Source organism: Mustelus asterias, chromosome 1 (assembly GCF_964213995.1).
Source record: "Mustelus asterias chromosome 1, sMusAst1.hap1.1, whole genome shotgun sequence".
NCBI lineage: Eukaryota > Metazoa > Chordata > Chondrichthyes > Carcharhiniformes > Triakidae > Mustelus > Mustelus asterias.
The window spans coordinates 142657983-142682061 of NC_135801.1; the positions used below are offsets into that span (position 1 = coordinate 142657983).

General features: G+C 43.6%; 1 protein-coding gene across 3 annotated transcripts in view; it reads left to right on the top strand.

Moving 5' to 3' along the window:
- The first annotated feature begins 772 nt into the window (after nt 1–772).
- The window catches only part of c1h18orf54 (chromosome 1 C18orf54 homolog), a 55643-nt gene continuing 32336 nt past the window's right edge, over nt 773–24079 (top strand). For 2 of the 3 annotated variants that reach the window (XR_013498703.1, XM_078219606.1), the window contains exons 1-4: nt 773–863; nt 8932–9240; nt 12109–12972; nt 17255–17405. Coding sequence is in view for 2 of the 3 variants with exons in the window: in XM_078219606.1 (XP_078075732.1) it covers nt 8952–9240; nt 12109–12972; nt 17255–17405 (1304 nt within the window). In the remaining variant the exon portion in view is untranslated. Of the gene's footprint in view, nt 864–1358; nt 1464–8931; nt 9241–12108; nt 12973–17254; nt 17406–24079 lie in introns of those variants that run through there. The other variant, XM_078219621.1, reaches the window with a different exon arrangement.

Below are 24079 nucleotides of genomic sequence, written 5' to 3' on the forward strand. Positions count from 1 at the left end.
TGGAGTTGTGGATAATCCTGTGGCGTTGTGGATATCCAGGGGGTTGTGGATTATCCAGTGGAATTGTGGATAATCCAGTGGAGTTGTGGATGATCCAGTGGGGTTGTGGATAATCCAGTCGGGTTGTGGATAATCCAGTGGAGTTGTGGATGATCCAGTGGAGTTGTGGATGATCCAGTGGAGTTGTGGATAATCCAGTGGGGTTGTGGATAATCCAGTGGAGTTTGGATAATCCAGCGTGGTTGTGGATTATCCAGTGGAGTTGTGGATAATCCAGTTGGGTTGTGGATAATCCAGTGGAGTTGTGGATAATCCAATGGGGTTGTGGTTTATCTTGTGGAGTTGTGGATAATCCAGCGAGGTTGTGAATAATCCAGTGGAGTTGTGGATAATCCAGTGAGGTTGTGAATAATCCAGTGGAGTTGTGGATAATCCAGTGGAGTTGTGGATAATCCGGTGAGGTTGTGAATAATCCAGTGGAGTTGTGGATAATCCAGTGGAGTTGTGGATAATCCAGTGGAGTTGTGGATGATCCAGTGGAGTTTCAGGCTGTGGACAGTCGGCCACCGCTCCGAGAGTTTTTTTGTCAGTGTGGCCGGGATGGCGCAGGCGCATTGTGATCCAACTGTAACAATTGTCGGAGGCGGAAGTTTGTGTTTGGAGCCGGAGAGAAGTGGAGGGAGCGAGAGTCCGAGCCCGAGCCCGAGCCCGGCTGGACCGAAACACTAACTATACTCTCCCAGCAAATGTGTCAGTCTGATATTGATGGTAGTTGTTGCTGTGTGTGAGCTGCCTCCTCACTCAGGGTCAATGTGTGGATCCAGTCTGCCCCTCAGTCAGTTACTGAGTCTGTGTGCTAACAGGTAATGTATCCAGCTGCTTCACTCTATAACTATTTTATTGTGAATCACTCTCCACAATTCTGCTTTCTGTGGTGGAGAGTTTGTGAGTAACTTGTTCAAGTCTCACAGCCTGAAAGAAGATTCCTTTTAGATTCAAACGATCCAATCAAACAACTGCTATTTCCATGCTGATTATATGATTGGATGTGGAGGCTGTTGCTTTCCAAGGCAGCTGTCAACCATTTAAATACATTGCATGGCTAGTGTTATGAATGTTGCTTTTTAATGCTAATTGTGTTGGCATTTTGAGATGTTTTTGTGTTGGATTTTGGTTTACTGTTTTATGGTAATCACAGCAGTTAGACAAAGAACAGATTTGATTATTGTTCTGACTGGCTGATTGTGAATCCCACACTTGGCTTCACAGTTGGTGGCTCCTGTTTTTAGCCATCAGCTCGAGACGGTGTAGTTTTCTCCCTAAATCTCTCCTTTTTTTTCTCTCCCTTTCAGATCTTCCTGCTTTAACCTGAGACTAGGGTAAATTTGCTAAACAGTGATGACAGAAATTTGGGAAATCGTTGCAGAAGGAGAAGACATTACTGAAGCAATTTAAACAGAAGGGTAATAGTGAAGATTTAATTAAATCTACTGAGATAAATTTAAGTAACATTAAATGGATCCAAATGCATTTAAAAAGCTGGTATACATAATTAAGTTGATAGAAACTATATAACGTATAATACACATGGAGATGTAATGTATATTATAACAGACATATATGTATAAATATTATTGTTAAATAAATAGATTGACTGTCAAGCAAAATGATGGATTGTTGGCGACTCTTACCTGCAATTTGTCAAACAGGTTTGAGAGCAGATTTCCACTCCATCTGACGAAGGAGCAGCGCTCCGAAAGCTAATGGCATTTGCTACCAAATAAACCTGTTGGACTTTAACTTGGTGTTGTTAAAACTTACTGTGTTTACCCTAGTCCAACGCCGGCACCTCCACATCAGGATAGGAAGAGACAGCGAGTGCAGGCATCATCCAGGAGTGAGGTGGGCACTCTCAAACTGATTTTCGGTGATGGAGTGCTGTCTAGAACACAGCCGTGAACACAACTGGGTGCAAACATTTTGTGGGGCTGGGGAATAGTCAGAAGCAGCACGGTAACACAGTGGTTAGCACTGCTGCCTCACAGCGCCAGGGACCCGGGTTCAATTCCAGCTTCGGGTGACTGTGGAGTTGCACATCCTCCCTGAGTCTGTGTGGATTTCCTCCGAGTGCTCCTGTTTCCTTCCATAGTCCAAAGATGTGTGGGTTAGGTGGATTAGCCATGCTAAATTGACCCTAGTGTCAGGGGATTAGCAGGATAAATGTGTGAGGTTACGGGAATAGAGCTTGGGTAGGATTGTGGTCAGTGCAGACTCGATGGGCCGAATGGCCTCCTTCTGCTCTGTAGGGATTCTATGATTCTATTCTACGATAGGTAGGTGGAATCCTGCAGGCAGCATTTCAGGAGCTATGAAGAAAGGCAGAAAACACTACTTCAAAAGTATTAATCTTCGGATTACTATCAAGGGATGGGGGGAAGGGGGGGAGCAGGATATTGAATTTGATGATCAGCCGTGATCAAAATAAATGGCGGAGCAGGCTCGAAGGCCAATTAGCCCTACTCCTGCTTCTAGTTTGTATGTTTCTAAGAGGCATATGCTTGTGAGTGCAAGCATGTCAGAAAAGACAGATGAACTAGAGAAATGGTCCAGGAAGGAGTGCTTCACATTTCTGGAGTAGGAAGGACCTGTACAAGAGAAAATGATTGCACCTCAACCAGGATAGGGCAATTTCGTTGCCCAGAGGTTAAAAAGTGAGATGGAGTGGATTTAATTTGGCAAGAAGGTGAGGACTAGGATGAAATATTAGTGAGGAGATACCTGGTGAGCAAAGAACTAGAAGTAATGAGCCACATAATGAGTAACCCAGAAGAAGGAGGGATCAGAAAGTGGAAGTGGAAGTGCAAAGCAGTCTTAAGTAAGTAGAGAGTGCATGTGCAAAGCATGGTAAATTAATGTTGCTGCAATGTAGATACAAGTGGCCACATAGGGTTATGGTACAACAACCATAACAGAGAACTAGCTCAAATAACGGGAAGAATGAGAATTTAATATTCCTGGTCATAACACAACTAGGGAAGATGGGAAAGGTTAAAAAAAGGCAGGCATTGTGAGAATTGATCAATAATATTGTTACAGCAATAGAAAGGGATGATGCACTTGAAGATCCAAAGACAGGATTATACTTGGTTAGAATTAAGGAACTCTAAAGGAATTATTACACTGCTGTATTTTTCCATAGCTACCAAATAGTGAGAATGAGCTAGAGGAGCCAGCTTGTAGACAAATTGCAGAAATATGCAATAAGTTTAGAGTAGGGACAATGGATAACTTAATTTACCCTAATATATCAGTGTAAAGGGCAAAGTGATGGAGGAATTCCTAAACTGTGCACTGTTCTTGACCAATATGTTTCCTGCCCATTGCTGGAGCTAGTCCTTGAAAATTAAATAGTACTTGTTGCAGTGGGGAATCATTTGAGAAGGAGTAATGGCAAAATCAATAGATTTAAAGTAAAAAGTAAAATACTGCGGATGCTGGGATTTAAAACAAAAACCAAAAATGCTGGAAAATCTCAGTAGGTCTGACAGATCAGTGGGGAGAGAATAGAGCCAATGTTTCAAGTCTAGATGACTTTTCGTCGAGATTTAAAGTGGTTATGGAAATGGAAAGGAAAAAAATCAAATGTGAAAGTACTCAACTGGCGAAGAGCCAATGTCTGAGTTGGAAGAGATCTGGCCCAAGTGGATCAGAATGAAGGACTGACAGATTTTAAAAAGGGCAGGTTGCTCAGAAACAGATTAGACAGCGCAAAGGAATGGTATCAAAGTGGGAACTCCCTGAATTATTAAAGAGATAGAGATTAAAATTAAATGGAATAAGCAAACTTATGATAAATGTCAGGTTCATAATTCAGTGTTTTCTGTCAGCAAGAACAGGGATAGATCACCAGGGCAGCATGTTTAAAGTTTATTTATTAGTGTCACAACTAGGCTTGGATTAACACTGCAATGAAGTTACTGTGAAAATCCCCTAGTCGCCACATTCCGGCGCCTGTTCGGGTACACTGAGGGAGAATTTAGCATGGCCAATGCACTTAACCAGCACATCTTTCGGACTGTGGGAGGAAACTGGAGCACCCGGAGGAAACCCACGCAGACACGGGGAGAACATGCAGACACTGCACAGACAGTGACCCAAGCTGGGAATCGAACCCACATACCTGGTCTTGTGAGGCAGCAGTGCTAACCACTGTGCCACTCTGCTGACCATGTGGTTAGTGTGACCTTGTAAGCTCACTACAGGATCTGGTGCTGAGGCGAGACTGGTTAGGGAACGTGTTTCAAGATTGGCTCCTTCTTTATCTCTTTTATTGTTTTCCCAGCCATTCCAGGGGGTATTGAGTGATAAAATGGCCAAATTCCGGTGCTGCACCCAAGTGTGTACCTAGATGTTGATTGTTGCTTGGCTTCTGTTGGTTAGAGCATCACAAACAAACCTGCTATTGTCATCACATGATGTCATGATGTGTGTACTTCCAGCAAATGTCATGAAACTCGCAGATATTTTTCTTCCCCGGATTGTAGTTGACTTTTTTTTAAAACATTGTTTTAAAATTAAGCCTGTAGCTCCTTTTTAAATATTTCATGTTTGAAAGAGAACAGAATTTTCAGTGGAAAGAAGCAATTGCAAGGGATCAGCACATTACCCTGGTGATACGTTCAGCAGGATAGACTGAGGCTGGTAGAACTTAATGGTGTTGATTATTGTTGGTATGAATTGTACGGGATTCTTGCTTTAAGATTTGAAACAATAAGTAAACCAATGTGCCTCTTACCACAAGGTAAATGTAGCGTTTAAATTATTATATGGAGATGCCGGCATTGGTCTGGGGTAGGTACAGTAAGAAGTCTCACAACACCAGGTTAAAGTCCATTGGGTTTATTTGGTAGCACGAGCTTTCGGAGCGCTGCCCCTTCATCAGGTGAGTGGCGAGTTGGGTTCACAAACAGGGCGTATATAGGCACAGTTTCAATTTACAAGATCATAGAAATCATAGAAACCCTACAGTACAGAAAGAGGCCATTCGGCCCATCGAGTCTGCACCGATCACAATCCCATCCAGGTTCTACCCGCACATCCCTACATATTTACCTGCTAACCCCTCTAACCTACGCATCTCAGGACACTAAGGGGCAATTTTAGCATGGCCAATCAACCTAACCCGCACATCTTTGGACTGTGGGAGGAAACCGGAGCACCCGGAGGAAACCCACGCAGACACGAGGAGAATGTGCAAACTCCACACAGACAGTGACCCAAGCCGGGAATCGAACCCAGGTCCCTGGAGCTGTGAACCACTGTGCTACCATGCCGATAATGTTTGGAATGTGAGTCTTCACAGGTAATCCAGGCTTTACAGGTGCAGACAATGCGAGTGGAGAGAGGGTTAAGTACAGGTAAAAGAGTACCTCTTTAACCTGTACGTAACCCTCTCTCCACTCGCATTGTCTGCACCTGTAAAGACTGGCATTCCAACCATTATCTTGTAAATTGAGACTGTGTCTGTATATGCCCTGTTTGTGAACCCAACTCGCCACTCACCTGATAAAGTGGCAGTGCTCCGAAAGCTCATGCAATCAAATAAACCTGTTGGACTTTAACCTGGAGTTGTTTAAATTGTCATTTGGCCAAAAGTTACTCCAGCAGATTGCAATTTTTAGAAAGGGTTGGAAAACATAAACCTAGAATCATAGAATCCCTACAGTGCAGAAGGAAGCCATTCGACCCATCGAGTCTGCGCTGTCAACAATCCCACCCCAGGCCCTATCCCCCCCGCTAATCCCTCTAACCTACACATCCCAGGACACTAAGGGGCAATTTAGCATGGCCAATCAACCTAACCAGGACATCTTTGGACTGAAGGAGGAAACTGGAGCACCCGGAGGAAACCCACGCAGACACGGGGAGAACATGCAAACAGATAGTGATCCAAGCTGGAATCGAACCCAGGTCGCTGGAGCTGTGAGGCAGCAGTGCTAACCACTGTGCCACCGTAATTAATAATGTATACCATTTTGGTAACCTAGATTTGTAAGAAAACAATAATGTGGCAAGGCTGGTACATTTTATCTTGCATGTACTCTGATAGATAAATACCTGTCCAGTTAATAAAAGAGAACAGATCCATAGAACACAATGAAGATAGTTTAGTAAAGCAGATAGTCTTCAATCATATGGAGAAGTAGTATTTGATTTGGTTAACACAACTGGTTGGCAATGTGGTGTTAAGGTGGCATCTTGGGGAAAGGTGACTAACAATTGAATTCATCGCATGGCTAGAAAGAGAGGACATATGGTCACAAATTAAAATGTTGAACTTAAATGAGGCCAACTTTGAAAAGATAAGGAACAAATTGGCTGAAATAGTTGAGAGAACTCATCAGTTCAGAAATATGTAATCCGGCACAGTGGTCAGTATTGTTGCCTCTCAGCACCAGGAACCCAGGTTCGATTCCAGCCTTGGGTGACTGTCTGTGTGGAGTCTGCACATTCTCCCCGTTTCTGCGTAGATTTCATCTGGGTGCTCCAGTTTCCTCCCACAGTCCAAAGGTGTGCAGGATAGGTGGATTGGCCATGATAAATTGCCCCTTAGCATTCCAAGATGTGTGGGTTAGGGGGATTAGTGGGGTAAATATGTGGGGTTATAGGGATAGATCCTGGGTAAAGGAGCTCTGTCGGAGAGTCGGTGCAGTTTTGATGGGCCAAATGGCTTCTTTTTGCACTGTGAGGATTCTAATTATGAAATAAGTACATGCACCACTGAAGGGCAAAACGTGATGAAAACATTGGCCACTGGTATAATTAGAATCAGTATTGAACAGATGAAGACAGTAAGTGTGAATAATAGTGGCAAGGGTTCTTATTAAGTGCATCAAGGTAAAGACAAGGTTAAAAGAGAAAATGGGTCCATTAGAAACAGATTTAATTATCGTTGCAGCAGAGACATAAATTGTAGAAGTTACAACATTGACAGAAGCTAATTCTGTTTCTCTGCTCTTTCTTCATATCGTCTTCAAATATTTATTCAATTTCATTAAAATGATGTTATCGTTCCTGCTTCATTACTACCTGTAGTGGAGCTCTAATGAACTGAGGGTAGGGAAACTTCTCCTAACTGACTGTACTTTCCGATAGCAAGCTCCAGTATTTGAACCAGCTTAAAAGAATGATGAATGTCCATATCAATATAGTGTGTGGTTTGAAGATTTGGGTGTTCCCGTGCATTTACTGTCTTTGTTCTTCTATGTGCTGAGGGTCACAGGGGTTTGGGTTTGCTGCCAAATGATCTCTTGGTGATTTGCTGCAGTGCATTCTGTAGATGGTACACCGGTGGTGGTGGTGGTGGTGGTGGTGGTGGTGGTGGTGGTGGTGGTGGTGGTGGGGGGGGGGGGGGGGGGGGGGTCATGTGGGATGTCAATCAAGCAGACTGTTTTGTCTTGGATAGAAACATAGAAGATAGGAGCAGGAGGAGGCCATTTGGCCCTTCGAGCCTGCTCCGCCATTCATTAAGATCATGGTTGATCATCCAACTCAATAGCCTAATCCTGCTTTTCCCCCATAAGTGGATCTCATTTGCCCCAAGTGCTATATCCAGCTGCCTCTTGAATACATTCAATATTTTGGCATCAACTACTTCCTATGGTAATGAGTTCCACAGGCTCACCACTCTTTGGGTGAAGAAATGTCTCCTCACCTCTGTCCTAAATGGTCTACCCTGAATCCTCAGACTGTGACCTCTGATTCTGGACTCCCCCACCATCGGGAATATCCTCCCGGGAGAAGTTTGACACTATCAAACTAGTGTCAAACTTCAGTGTTAGAGCTACGTTAAACTAGGCAACTGCAAAACATGGCATCCTATTTGTGCATTGTACGCAGTAGAGAAGCTCTGGTTAATCAGGAGGTGAACCATTCATAGTGGAACACACAGCTTCTGATCTGCACTCCTAGCCAGGGTGATTAGGTGAGTTTCTGGTCAATGGTAAGCCCCAAGATATTGATGGTGCGGATTCAGAATTCAAATGATATCTCCAAGTCACAAACCATTACCCATGTACATACTATATCTTCTCCACTGTGAAGGTGGGAGCAAAGTGCACATTTGGCAATTTTGCCACAACCACTGAATAGCTAACAGAATAATTGAAAAGAAATTGAAGACAATTTGTGCACCGTATGATCTTACAGAGAAAATACAATGAATGACCAGTTAATTTATTTTTGGTGCTCATAGAGGAAGGACTGGAATGTTGGGCATGGCACCAGAAGTATCCATTGAATAATGTCTTGCGATCTTTTAATTTAATCTAATCAGGTAGGCAGGACCTGTGTTTACCTTAAAACATGGCACCCCTGACCATTTAGCACACCCTCAGTACTGCACTGAAGTGCTTTAGACTGGGGCATGAACCCATATCCTCTGACTCACAGGTGAGGGTATTGTCAACGGGATCCTTTATTTAGTTAAATACTGTCATTACCTGCACCAGTGGATATTTTAGACCTGCTGTTATTTTCCGCTAAGACAAAGTGTATGCTTTGTCGCACCAAGGTCCTTGAATACAATCACCAAGCAGACACATGCTCACATGTCCAAGTACCCTCTGTTTCTGATCCTCAAATGGTGTTCTATCTGCTCATCATGCCCAACCCCTCTGGTCAAGGACAATCAGTACGATGGTTTGTTTTCCCCTCCTTGAGTTGTTGTCTTCAAAACGATAGCCCACTCCACCCTTCTCTCTCTTCCCCCATCCCCCTTGCTTTATAATGCTTCTTGCTCGTGGCCCACTCCTTTCTGTACCAGTGCAAGTACCGTATCTTCTCCGGTGCTTTTGCCTTTATCTAAGTTGTTGAAAATGTTTTGTAAAGAGGACACATTTATATCTTTTTGTTCTCCTTTGATGCTTTAAGATGAGACCAAGACGGAAGATATGATGTCAATGATCAGCATGAATGGTGGAATGGATTTCCATTCTCCTGAATCTGGATTATTTACCAGTCCTGGTCACACGGAGAGCTTTGACCATTCTTATGGCTCCAGCCAATTTCACAGCTCCATCCTCTATGGAGGTAGAACTTATCAGTCAGCATCGCAGGCCCTGGAAGCTTACATTGACAACTTTGAAAGGAAGCCGTTGTCCGTAAGGAGAGGCGAAAACAAACTGCTTTCGGGGAGCAGTTCCAAACCAGTTTCCACTTCTCCACACAGACAGAAAGAGGGTAAGAACATTAGATTTCCCTTCACCCAACCACATTGCTGAGAAACTCTCAAAATTCAAACCTTTGTTTTTGTTACTTGTCAGTCTCTTCACTGACTCTTGCAGGGGTGTGGTTCCAACAGGGAGGAGATGTTTGTCACCGTCCAATACTTCACTCACTTTTGAGTGCAAAAATTAGCCTTTTTATTCTAAGTAACAACAGAAAATGCTGGAAACATTCAGGTCTGTAGCGTCTGTGGAGAGAGAAACAGAGTGAAAAAAAATAGCTTCTCTGCACCAAGAGGATATTTTCCCCTTGCAAGAGAGACCAGAAGTAGGGGGGTGGTGGTGGGGGAGACACGCAATTTTAAAAATAAAGGGTCTCTTTCTTAAGATGGAGATGAGGAGAATTTCTTTCTCTCAAGATTTTTATAAAGTTTAAGTTTATTTATTAGTCACAAGTAAGGCGTACATTAACACTGCAATGAAGTTACTGTGAAATTCCCCTAGTCACCATTGTCCAGCACCTATTCAGGTCAATGCACCTAAGCAGCAGGTCTTTCAAAATGTTAGAGGAAACCAGAGCCCCCGGAGGAAACCCACACAGACACGGGGAGAACGTGCAAACTCCACACAGCCAGTGACCCAAGCCGGGAATCGAACCCAGGTCCCTAGCGTTGTGAGGCAGCAATGCTAACCACTGTTCTACTGGGTTGCACTATTTAGACTATTAGTGATTTGTTTTAGAATATTGTGGGTTGTTTCAGCTGCTGTGGTACAACTTGTCTCACATGTCAATGTGAGGGCAGCTTTCAGAGCAGTCTCTGCACCCATCTGCAGGATGTCAGAACAGATTATTAGATATGGATTGGCCTGATTCCTCCTCATTAGGATGGAAGCTTTCATTAAAAAACAATATTTATTCAGCTTTGCAGTTTACAGAGCACCAGCCAGTGTGGAAGAGGAGGAGATGCCCCACTGTGCCACCGTGCCGCCCTGGGATTCCTTCAGGGATGGTCATTAGTCTGTGGAATTCTCTTCCCCAGGGAGCAGTGGAGGTTAGGTCATTGAATATTTTTAAAGTTGAGTTTGTTAGACTCTTTAGATGGACAAGGAAGTTAAAGGGTATAAGGGCTAGACAGGAAATTGGAGTTGAGGCCGCAGTCAGATCAGCCATGATCTTATCAAATGGTGGAATAGTCTCAAGGGGCTGTGTGGCCTATCCCTGGGCCTGATTCGTATGTAAGACATGGCCTGAAATGTGGGCCCTCTTTCTTTCTTTTCAAATGCTGCCAGGCATGCTCAGTGTTTCCAGCATTTTCAGTCTTTGTTCAGGGTTTCCAGTGCCTGCAGAATTGTTTTGGTTTGGCTATTTTACCATGTGGTCATTTATAGGTAATTCCCTTCCTGCGCACCCATCTGCACTGCCCAACATGGGTTACTAGGCAATAATCAGAAGTGGGAACCTAATTGCCCCCCCACTTCAGTTGAAGAAAATGGAAATCATTTTTTGTCAATCGACTGCTCCTGTCATTCTGTTTGGCTAACTTGGAGATTACTGTTTTATTTTTACTTTGTTATTGCTAATATAAGAAGGAAAGAAACTGCATTTATACGGTGACTTTCACAACCTCAGGACATCCCAGTGCATCTGACAATGAATGCATTCTTGAGCATTCACGTGTACTATACAGAACCAGAAGGCACAGCCTCAGGCTAAAGGGATGATCCTTTAAAACAGAGATGAGGAGGAATTTCTTCAGCCAGAGAGTGATGAATCTGTGGAACTCTTTGTCACAGAGGGCTGTGGATGCCATGTCATTGAGTGTCTTTAAGACAGAGATAGATAGGTTCTTGATTGATAAGGGGATCAGGGGCTATGGGGGAAAAGGCAGGAGAATGGGGATGAGAAAAATATCAGCCATGATTGAATGGCGGAGCAGACTCGATGGGCCGAGTGGCCTAATTCTGCTCCTATGTCTTATGGTCTAAATGTAAAGCCAAGGAAATGTATTCCTAGTTTGTTTGTTTGTGGTACGTTTGTGTATTTTTATCTTATAAATTCATAATTGTAAAATCCTGTCAGTCCATTTTGGGTGAAATGCACACCGCTTACTTTTATTCTTATCTGGACAATTGTTAGAAAGTAGAAATCCATCAGATGAGGGTAATTGTTATCGTTATTAATTATAGTCAAGTTTTGCTCTAAGTACAAGATGAATTATTTTGGGTACTTTTTTATTTTTAATGTCACCCTCATATTGTGCAAATCTAAAATTTAAGCATTCTTCACTTTTTGTTGGTATTTTCAGTAATCTCTCATCCATCACCACCCAAGCTAATTTGTGGCTTTTTTTTTAACCGTCTCCTTTCCTCTCCTGAAGGTAATGACTTGTACCTGGGTGCCATTCCAGCAGTCTGACCAAGTGTTCCTCCTCCTCCTTCTGTAAGCTAAGCCAGGTGTTCTCTCAGCTACACAAATACCTGGGTCATATTGGCTCTATTCTCTCCCCACAGATGCTGTCAGACCTGCTGAGATTTTCCAGCATTTTCTGTTTTTGTACCTGGGTCGTAGGTCGACCTGATTCTGTTCATCTAATGTATACACATGCTTAGATCCAAACAGGGGCCTTTGGATATTGGGCAGCAACAGGAATTCGGGCTGAAATTTGTCAGCTCCATCCACACCACCCCCCCTGCCAACACCACCACAAATTTGCCCATCCCACCACACCTGCCACCATCAGCTAACTTGGTACAGACTGCCGACCCTACCTGCACTATTCTATCCTGCATGACTTGGCACCAAACTTAACATTATATTTGTCCACTGAACGAATGAGGGGTGGAAAAAAGATGATTGTTGTTAAGTTCCTAATTTGTCTTGCAGTTTTCAGAGGGCGACATTCCTTCAGGGATTTGGGTTTCCCTAGCCAGCCTTTGAGGAGTCGGATAGCCAGTGACCCAGATCTTGTGAGCCTCACCACCGACGACCTTCTGCATATGCCGTCGGACGGCTCTTTACCATTGACTCGATCCTCGGTGCTGCATTGCTCGACGCAAACTCAGCAGCACTTAGGAAGCCACTTCAACCACAGCTCTTCGTACACGTTTACAAAGTATGCTCCAAAGGCCTCTCTGGAATATCCTGAGGATTGGCATCACAAGAGAGATGACAGCGTTGCATTACTTTGTGGGAAAGTTGGTTCTAGTCCATTAAACCGAACGACTGGCCTCAAACAGTCTCGATTCTCAGGAACGGTGCCACGAGAGGGAGATAAGTACATGGCTTGCTCCATTCCGCCATCCCTTCCTGCGAATAACCACAAATTAGGAGAGAAAAGGCGTAACTCCAGTCCTCAGCATAACTATCCCAGATGGTTAACCAGCCAAAAATCCGAGCTCGATGTCTCTGGGATAACCAGCATTCCTGAACTGAAGTACCCTGGCTGGCTTCAAGACTGTGACCTGGGCTCTGATTCATGTGATCAGGAAGCATTGAATGAAAGGGAGTATCTGCTATCAACTCGCTACGAGACTGAGCTCACAGGCTCCAGGCTATACTCCAGCTCTGCCAGATATACGCCAAAACATAAACACTTTGCAAATTATTTGGAGAGAGACCCAGCATTTCATAAACACACAGAGCGTGGCCTTAGTGGCACTTTAAGAAGAACACCTCCACATACCGCTCGGTTTGCCCACTGCCATGCTGAAGAAGTGGAAGATTCTGACTGCAGTAAACCATTCAGAGGTATGTTGTGGTGTGGGAACAAAGATCACTCTAGGAACTTGCAACTTAATTCATTTATGTAGATGGAGATTGGTGTGCAAAAGTAGTTAAACAACATCTCCCAGTCTTACCATCACAATAGCTTGTCTTGGTGCAGTACAAAGTTCCATTTACATTAGCATTTTGCCTTTAACCTTTTGGTGTTTTGAAACATGGTATAGAAACAGAATATTTCAGCCTAATCCCTTTTTCCAGGTCTTGGTCGTAGCTCTGTAGGTTGCGAGATTTAAAATGCATATCTAAGTTTTTTTTTAACATGAAAAGGCTTTCTGACTCTATTACTCTTTCAGAAAGTGAGTTCCAGACTCCTCACTACTCTCTAGGCGAAAATAATTTCTCCTCAATTCCTCTCAAATCCTTCTGCCAATCAATTTAAATCTATTGACCTCTGCTAAAGGAAATGGATCCTTCCTATCTACTTTAGCTAGAACCGCCAATTTTATATATCTCAATTAAATCTTCCCTGGTCTCCTCTGTTCCAGAGAAATTCCAGCCCATACAATTATTCCTAATAGTCCTCTCAACATTATTGCAAAATCTACTTTGTACCCTATCTTGTGCAATCACATCCTTTCTGTGATGTGGTGACTAGGACTGTATATGGTATTCAAGCTGTGGTCTAACTAGTGTTTTATGCAGTTCCATTGTAACCTCCTTGATCTTGTATTTAATGCCTTGTCTAAAAAGAATATCCCACATGTCTTCTCAGCCACCATTTTCTGTATCTTGCTTCCTTCAGGGATTTGTGGATATGTCCTCCAAGGTCGGGACAACCCTCACTACTCCACCATTTATTAAGTATTCCTTGCCTTGTTTGCTTGCCCCAAATGTATGACTTTAACTTCCCTGGATTTAATCCTATTTTCCACTTAACTGCCTGCCTGACCAACCAGTCAGAACAATCATCACGATTGCTGTATTATCTAAAATCATCTTCACCTGCCAAGTTTCACAAGTAATGTCTGTTTTAATTTTAAAGCAATGCGAATAATTATTATATTGCCTACCTTTTGTTTTAAGTTGTTTGCAGATCATTTAACAAATTATCTCCCTCTTGGTGAGTGGTGCATTTGCTGGCACCTTCTCTCTCTTTCCCTACCTCCTTAAAAAGTCTGATCTCAGACTAACACAAGTCACACACTCAAAATATCATAATTTGTCTCTCCACTCGACAGATACAGACTTGACCCAAACTGAAAACATAGGGCTGAATACAGTTTTCCAATTATCTCGTATTGAAATTGTTTGGTACAGGCTGCCTCTAACTTTCATAAACAATTTGCAGCTGTGGCCATGAAAATCTTTGTTTTGGCTTATGAAAAAGGCCTGTTTCTGCTTGCATTGTAATTCCATACATAGCAGTCAATTTTTCAAGCTAACCCCAGCATGCCTGCTGAGTTTAAAATGTAGTCAAGCTTAGCATTTAAATGTAATTGCATAGGCAGAAATATCTTAAAATGAAGTCTTTGTATAAATGAAGCAAACAGAGCTAAGCATACATAGGATCCTTCACTTATGTAACCGCTCTATTTAAAAAGGGAGGTAGAGCAAAAATGGAATTATTACAGATGACACCAAGATTGGTGGCATTGTGGCCAGTGAAGAAGGTTATCTAGGATTGCAACGGGATCTTGATCAATTGGGCCAGTGGGCTGACGAATGGCAGATGGAGTTTAATTTAGATAAATACGAGGTGATGCATTTTGGTCGATCAAACAAGGGCAGGACTTACTCAGTTAATGGTAGGGCATTGGGGAGAGCTATAGAACAAAGAGATCTAGGGGTACAGGTTCATTGCTCTTTGAAAGTGGAGTCACAGGTGGAAAGAGTGGTGAAGAAGGCATTCGGCATGCTTGGTTTCATTGGTCAGAACATTGAATACAGGCGTTGGGACGTCTTGTTGAAGTTGTACAAGACATTGGTAGGGCCACACTTGGAATATTGTGTACAGTTCTGGTCACCCTATTATAGAAAGGATTTTATTAAACTAGAAAGAATGCAGAAAATATTTACTAGGATGCTACTGGGACTTGATGGTTTGAGTTATAAGGAGAGGCTGGATAGACTGGGACTCTTTTTTTCTCTGGAGCATAGGAGGCTTAGGGGTGATCTTGTAGAGGTCTATAAAATAATAAGGGGCATAGATCAGCTAGATAGTCATATCTTTTCCCTAAGATAGGGGAGTCTGAAACTAGAGGGCATAGGTTTAAGGTGAGAGGGGAGAGATACAAAGGCTCCAGAGAGGCAGTTTTTTCACACACAGGGTGGTGAGTATCTGGAACAATCTGCCAGAGGTGGTAGTCGAGGCGGTACAATTTTGTCTTTTAAAAAGCGTTTAGACAGTTACATGGGTAAGATGGGTATAGAGGGATATGGGCCAAACACGGGCAATTGGGACTAGTTTGGGAGTTAACAAAAGGGGCGGCATGGACAAGTTAGGCTGAAGGGCCTGTTTGCATGCTGTAAACCTCTATCACTCTAGGGCTATGATACACCAGTAAGCTTGACATTGGTAGTGGGGAAATTCTGGAATCCATTATCAAAGATTTTATAGTAAAACACTTGGAAAACAGTGGCAGGACCGGACAGAGTCAGCATGGATTTATGAAAGGGAAATCATGCTTGACAAATCTACTGGAATTCTTCGAAGATGTAACTAGTAGAGTTGATGAGGGGGAGCCAGTGGGTGTGGTTTACTTGAACTTTCAGAAGACTTTCGCAGAAGTCCCACATAAGAGATTAGTGTGTAAAGTTAAAGCACCTGAGATTGGGGATAGTGTATTGAGATGGATAGAAAACTGATTGGCAGACAGGAAACAAAGAGTTGGAATAAAATGCTCTTTTCCAAATGGCAGGCAGAGACGAGTGGGCCTTGTCCTCTTCACAAGTTCTTTCCTACCTATATTTGTGCCACAAGATAGGTTACAGGGAGAAGGTAGGTGAATGCCACTAGTTGAACAGCTTATTCACAATAGACCAAATGGCGGCCTCTTGCACCTGTGACTATTCTGTGATAGTAAGAAATTTGAAAATAGTTTGTTAGAGCTTCTACAGTTATGTAAAAATAAAGAGAGTAACAAAAGTAAACATGGAACCCTTAATGGTCCAGGAGAAATCTTGCAGAATAAAGAAATGGCTGAGAAGTTGAACAATATTTTGTATTTATTTTCACAGTTAAAGACACACAAGCCTACCAAAATAGTGAAAAACCAAGGGACAAATGAGGGTGAGGAACTCAGTTTTCCTCCGCTGATGTTAATTAAATTGCCACCAGCGAAACTAATGTGTCTAAACGGTGACAAATCCCCTGGAGCAGCACGGTGGCACAGTGGTTAGCACTGCTGCCTCACAGCGCCAGGGACTCAGGTTTGATTCCCGGCTTGGGTCACTGTCAGTGCGGAGTCTGCACGTTTTCCCCGTGTCTGCGTGGGTTTCCTCCAGGTGTTCCAGTTTCCTCCCACAGTCTGAAAGATGTGATTGTTAGGTGGAATGGCCATGCTAAATTCTCCCTTAGTATTTCATCAGAAGGACTCTTCAAATGCACACAATAAAAATGTAACAAAACTTATTCTAACTTATAAATCAAAGAAAGGGTTTAATAAAGAAACTTCATTACTCCAAACTTGGGGCCTTGCTCTGGGCCACTCCCAGCTCCCCACAGTTCCAAACAGGTTCTTATTTATAGTGCGTCAGCTGACTATTATATCACTCTGTAATTGGTTCTATGGTTTACTGGGTCAGCTGACCCTTGCAGCTTGTTATCATTACATCCAATACAAAGTTGTCACCGATTACATTCTAACACTTAATGTACCCGAACAGGCGCTGGGGTGTGGAAACTCAGGGATTTTCACAGTAATTTCATTGCAGTGTTAATGTAAGCCTACTTGTGACTAATAAATAAACTTTACTTTGGACTTGATGGCCTGTTCCCTTGCATTCTAGAAAGGATGGCTGCAGAGTTGGTGGATGCATGGAGCATCCATGACTCTCTGGGGTTGAGTGCATACAAGACTGAGATTCTTAGCATTTTTGGACTCTCTGGGGCCCTGGGAATCTAGTAGGAAAGTGGAACTGAGGTCTTGTTGAATGGTGGAGCAGGTTGAAAGGGTGGTATGGTCTACTCTTGTTCCTATTTGTTTTGTTAGTGCTGTAATGTGGTTGCACTGGACAGTACTGGAATACAACTTCTGAAATATAGAGCCCGCTCAGAGAATCTTCTCCTCTCCTCCTCCCTGCTCAGATGACCACATTGATTTACTAATCCAGAAGGCAGAACACGTTCTAGAGGCACTTACGCAGCATGTGACCAGTCCACAACAGAACCATGGTAGCCCTGGTACTGAAGAGGTGTTGGAAGCTGATCGACCCTGGGACAATCCACCTGTTACATTGTAAGTTAAACACAAATTTCCCTTCTTCCTGTTGATAAATCTAAGTAATGGGTAAGAGCCTATAACATTGAGTACTAAAAAGTTCAGAAAATTCTAGAAGAGTAGTTAGGACTTATTGGCTGGAGTTTTCCGATTTTCTTTTTTCCCAGCGTGTCAGCTTGGGCGGGAAAAGTGGAGTGTAGCCTGCAGCTGCAGTGCCGACTTTTCCTGCTATATTTTTAGACACTCTTGGCAGGGGGAAGGGGAGAGTGGGTGTAGAGTAATGGGATAGATGCCACAATGGCCCCACTCACTCCACCCCCCTTGGCACTCCTCGCAGGGGGGCAATGCCAGATTACTTTTGGGCATGGCCATCTCCCCTGAAATTACCTGTGCATCTCCAGTGAGTTCTATTCGTCAGGTGCAGGTCATGAGGGACCTGTTATGATTCATGCCGATGTGAATGGACAGTCCAACCTTCATTGGTAATTATGCCCGGCACGGACGAGCCATTAACACCTTGAAGATGCTGGAGTTTGATTTACTGTGGCCACACCATTGGCTAGAAGGGTAATGCCCTCTTCCCAAAAACCGTGTGCTGGACATTCTGAGTGCAGTAAAATATAGTGTTTGGTGTGTGATGTTATCGTACTGCGAGAGGAAAATAGTATAATTCTGAATATTATTTCCTCAACTTAAAGATTTGTATCTGGAGAGGATACTCTGAACGATAATGAGGAGACCAATTTATGATGGCAATTGAAAGAACGTGATGAGGCATTACCTGAATGCACTTCCCTACTCCACATTGACACTTGCACAAAAAATAAACTTGAATGACAATTGTGGTTGGGGTGAGAGAGAGATGACCTTGATTTTGACATTCATTTTTCATGGAGTTTGCACATTCTCCTCATGTCTGCGTGGGTTTCCTCCGGGTGCTCCGGTTTCCTCCCACAGTCCAAAGATGTGATGGTTAGGTTGATTGGCCATGCTGAAATTGCCCCTTGGTGTCCTGAGATGGGTAGGTCAGAGGAATTAGCGGGTAAATATGTAGGGATATGGGAGTAGGGCCTGGGTGGGATTGTGGTCGGTGCAGACTCGATGGGCCAAATGGCCTCCTTCTGCACTGTAGGGTTTCTATGATTTCTATGATAAAATTGTATAGAGTCTACAACACAGACAGGCCATTTGACTCAACTGTTCTCTGCTGGTGTTTATGCTGCAAGTGAGCTTTCCCCCACTCCTTTACATCCAACCTTGTCAGCATAACCTTCCATTCCTTTCACCCTTGTACACTTATCAAGTGTTCCCTTAAATGTAACTATGCTGTTTACCTCAACTATTCCATGGAGTAACAAGTTACACGTTAGAACATAGAACAGTACAGCACAGAACAGGCCCTTCGGCCCACGATGTTGTGCCGAGCTTTATCTGAAACCAAGATCAAGCTATCCCACTCCCTATCATCCTGGTGTGCTCCATGTGCCTATCCAATAACCGCTTAAATGTTCCTAAAGTGTCTGACTCCACTATCACTGCAGGCAGTCCATTCCACACCCCAACCACTCTCTGCGTAAAGAACCTACCTCTGATATCCGTCCTGTATCTCCCACCACGAACCCTATAGTTATGCCCCCTTGTAATAGCTCCATCCACCCGAGGAAATAGTCTTTGAACGTTCACTCTATCTATCCCCTTCATCATTTTATAAACCTCTATTAAGTCTCCCCTCAGCCTCCTCCGCTCCAGAGAGAACAGCCCTAGCTCCCTCAACCTTTCCTCATATGACCTACCCTCCAAACCAGGCAGCATCCTGGTAAATCTCCTCTGCACTCCTTCCAGCGCTTCCACATCCTTCCTATAGTGAGGTGACCAGAACTGCACACAATATTCCAAATGTGGTCTCACCAAGGTCCTGTACAGTTGCAGCATAACCCCACGGCTCTTAAACTCCAACCCCCTGTTAATAAAAGCTAACACACTATAGGCCTTCTTCACAGCTCTAACCACTTGACTGGCAACGTTTAGAGATCTGTGGATATGGACCCTAAGATCTCTCTGTTCCTCCACAGTCTTCAGAACCCTACCTTTGACCCTGTAATCCACATTTAAATTTGTCCTACCAAAATGAATCACCTCACATTTATCAGGGTTAAACTCCATTTGCCATTTTTCAGCCCAGCTTTGCATCCTATCTATGTCTCTTTGCAGCCTACAACAGCCCTCCACCTCATCCACTACTCCACCAATCTTGGTGTCATCAGCAAATTTACTGATCCACCCTTCAGCCCCCTCCTCTAAGTCATTAATAAAAATCACAAAGAGCAGAGGACCAAGCACTGATCCCTGCGGCACACCGCTAGCAACCTGCCTCCAATCCGAAAATTTTCCATCGACCACCACCCTCTGTCTTCGGTCAGACAGCCAGTTACCTATCCAATCGGCCAACTTTCCCTCTATCCCACACCTCCTCACTTTCATCATAAGCCGACCATGGGGGACCTTATCAAACGCCTTACTAAAATCCATGTATATGACATCAACTGCCCTACCTTCATCAACACACTTAGTTACCTCCTCAAAAAATTCTATCAAATTTGTGAGGCACGACTTGCCCTTCACGAATCCGTGCTGACTATCTCGGATTAATCCGCATCTTTCTAAATGGTCGTAAATCCCATCCCTAAGGACCCTTTCCATCAATTTACCAACCACCGAAGTAAGACTAACCGGTCTATAATTACCAGGGTCATTTCTATTCCCTTTCTTAAACAGAGGAACAACATTCGCCATTCTCCAGTCCTCTGGCACCATCCCCGTGGACAGCGAGGACCCAAAGATCAACGCCAAAGGCTCTGCAATCTCATCCCTTGCCTCCCAAAGAATCCTAGGATACATTTCATCAGGCCCAGGGGACTTATCGACCTTCAGTTTATTCAAAACTGCCAAGACATCCTCCCTCCGAACATCTATTTCCTCCAGCCTATTAGCCTGTAACACCTTCTCTTCCTCAAAAACATGGCCCCTCTCCTTGGTGAACACTGAAGAAAAGTATTCATTCATCACCTCGCCTATCTCTACTGACTCCATACACAAGTTCCCACTACTGTCCTTGACCGGCCCTAACCTCACCCTGGTCATTCTTTTATTCCTCACATAAGAGTAAAAAGCCTTGGGGTTTTCCTTGATCCGACCCGCCAAGGACTTCTCATGTCCCCTCCTAGCTCTCCTAAGCCCCTTTTTCAGCTCATTCCTTGCTAACTTGTAACCCTCAATCAAGCCATCTGAACCTTGTTTCCTCATCCCTACATAAGCTTCCCTCTTCCTTTTCACAAGACATTCCACCTCTTTTGTGAACCATGGTTCCCTCACTCGGCCATTTCCTCCCTGCCTGACAGGAACATACCTATCAAGGACATCCAGTATTTGTTCCTTGAAAGAATTCCACTTTTCATTAGTTCCTTTCTCTGACAGTTTCTGTTCCCAACTTATGCCCCCTAATTCTTGCCTAATCGCATCATAATTACCCCTCCCCCAATTGTAAACCTTGCCCTGCCGTACGGCCCTATCCCTCTCCATTGCAATAACAAAAGACACCGAATTGTGGTCACTCTTCTGGTATATAGCATTTTCTCTTGAACTTCACTTGAAATTAGATTTATTATTAACTATCTTATATTTATGGCCTCTATTTTTGGTCTTCTCTTTTGTGTATCTGCCCTGTCAAAGCTTTTTGTAATTTTGAAGATCTCCAACAGATCATCACCCAGTTTCTCCTTCCAGTGTGAAAGAGCTCCACACTGCTCAGCCTTTCCTGATAAATATATCCTCCAAGTTCTGGTATCATCCTTATAAATTTTTTTAGCACCCTCTCTCCAGTGTGTCCATGTCTTTCCATAGTATGGTTCGCAGCACTCCAAATAAAATCTAACCAATGATCTGTATAAGAATAACATAATTTGCTTTTGAATTATCCTCTTCTAGAAATGAAACCAATGCTAAGTTTGCCTTTTTGCATGATCTTATAAAGCGGTACCACTATTTTTACTCATTTGTGAATCTGGATCACTCGATTTCATTCCCTTCTATTTAGATTCATTTAGATTTTGCTTATCCAAGCAGAAAATGTGGCCATTGTGCCTACCAGAGTGTAATGCCTCACACTATTCAGTGTTGAAATTCATTTATCAAACAGACAGGAATTAGTATGCTCTCATCTAAAGGAGTAACTGCCCTTGATTAGTTACCTGGATTTAGGGACAGTGTTTCCATACTGCAGTAATATTATCACAGTGCTAGTGGGTGGAATACTGTATTAATGATCATTACAGTACATGGGATGAGGACTCAGCAATGAGTCACTGAACTTGGGGCTGAGTTCTTCACATCGTGTTCTGTGCTAATATGTACTTAAATATTATAGACTTTCCTGGAAGCATGAAAATCTAGGTAGCACTTGGCGCGATGAGGAAGCTTTTGAAAATGTGTTGTGCAGTACAGCAGAGCCATCTACTGATGAGAAAAGGTTTTGTTGACCAATTTAAAAAAACTTTTAGAAACTATGAACATTAAATGATGCTGAAAACTGTAATGTAGCACGAACCACGTAGACCAGTGGTGGGCAATCTAGGGCGGCACGGTAGCACAGTGGTTAGCACTGCTGCTTCACAGCTCCAGGGACCTGGGTTCGATTCCCGGCTTGGGTCACTGTCTGTGTGGAGTTTGCACATTCTCCTCGTGTCTGCGTGGGTTTCCTCCGGGTGCTCCGGTTTCCTCCCACAATCCAAAGATGTGCGGGTTAGGTTGATTGGCTATGCTAAAATTGCCCCTTAGTGTCTTGAGATGCATAGGTTAGAGGGATTAGCAGGTAAATATGTAGGGATATGGGGGTAGGGCCTGGGTGGGATTGTGGTCGGTGTAGACTCGATGGGCCGAATGGCCTCTTTCTACACTGTAGGGTTTCTATGATTCAAGTGAGTGGGCCGTATGAGTGGCCCTCCTTCAACTCAGCATGCCACAAATTTGAAATCAAGCTTGTTCAATGACTATTATTCCATGAATAAGATTAAACACATTTAATATGTGCTGAGTGTCATAATGAATTATAGAAAATGCTTAATCATTTATATATTAATAGAACTATCAACTTCAAATGGTAAAAACGAAAGAAATATTTCTGCTTTGATTGGACACAGAGCTCTCACAGTCAATGTGCACGTTCAGCGGGGAGATGCCCAGTGGTGTTGCAGTCTCGGAGGTTGCCCTTGTATTTGTACAGGTCGCAATCTTTGCATCATGCTTATCTTGCTTTGCAGGACTGATCAAAGCATAAGGAGATGGGCGAAGAGGTGTTGGTCATGCTTCAGATATGCAGAATACCTGTATAAAATTGAGGCTGATAAATGTAATTGTCTGAAAGCAAATCTTTTGTAAAGCAGGAAGGAGGCAAAAATTGGTGGATTAAAGAAAGGGCAACATAAGGCTGTAAAATAAGACTTTACAAAAAAACAAAAAGTGACTCAATGAAAAGGTAGCTTTAATAATATCCAAATGGACCAGTCTGACAGAAAATGGAGAAAGAGGTACATTCTAAAGTTGAGGTGCGGATCAGTCATGATCTACCTCACTGACGGAAAGGGCTTGGAAAAGTTTCTCCTATTCTTTATCAAGTTAAAGGCAGAAGTTGAAGAGCTGAATTACAGCAAGTTCAAGAGATGCTGAGCTGAATTATACTCTGTGTGGGTTCCCCAGGAGGGAGACACTGGCTGTCCGGCCACATCATTTAACAGTCAGTTGACTATTAATTGGCTGGTGCTGGGATTTCTGCCTCTCAGAGCTTCAGAGACCATCAGCTGTCCGACACTTTAGGCCAGGATGAGGCGTGCGGTGATGGGTTGGAAATGGTAAGTGTTTGGAGTCTCGTCAGGTGACAAGATGGCAGGCCCTGGGTTAGGAGGGTGGAGGGCTGGGTTTCGAGAGGCCACGATGGGTGCCCTCTCGGTCACGTGCAGCTCACTAAGGATCTGCCATCAGTCCACACAGGGAAACCTGCCAGGCGGCTGCTTAGCATGGGCCTCTACCACCTCCGGTTAAAAGCCAGCGACAGCAGGGCGAGGCATTTAAGTGGGCATTTATCATCCACTTACGGGTCTCGAATGACCTCATGGCAGTTGGGCTGCCTGATGCCACCGTACCTCTGGAAGAATTGCAGTGGGGAGCAGGGGTGGATGGATTGGCAGTGAGCAGGCTGCCTGCTGGATTTAACATGCCACCTTGCCTTCAAACGCATTGGTAGAGGAGCAGTCAACCCTGCCCGCCATCCCTGATGATCTATACTTCCTCGCTCAGCTTCTGAAGCAAGTCAGATGTCAAAGGTGGAAAGTTCAAAGTGGAAATAGGAAGGTGAATTGAAATAGTGAGCCACATGGAAGGGGGGAATCGTGCATAAAAACCGAACCACAAATGTCCAGTCACATAGAAAAGCAAAATGCTGCAGATACTGACAATCTTGGGGGAAAAAAACAAAAGATGTTGGAAATACTCAACAAGCCTGACAGCATCTGTAGGGAGAGAAGTAGAGTTAATGTTTGGAATCTGTGACCTTTCATCAGAACTGGGAAATGTTAAACAAATGAAAGTGGCAGCATTGGAAGAAAAACAAAAGGGTATCTAGGTCTGTTATTGGGTGGAGG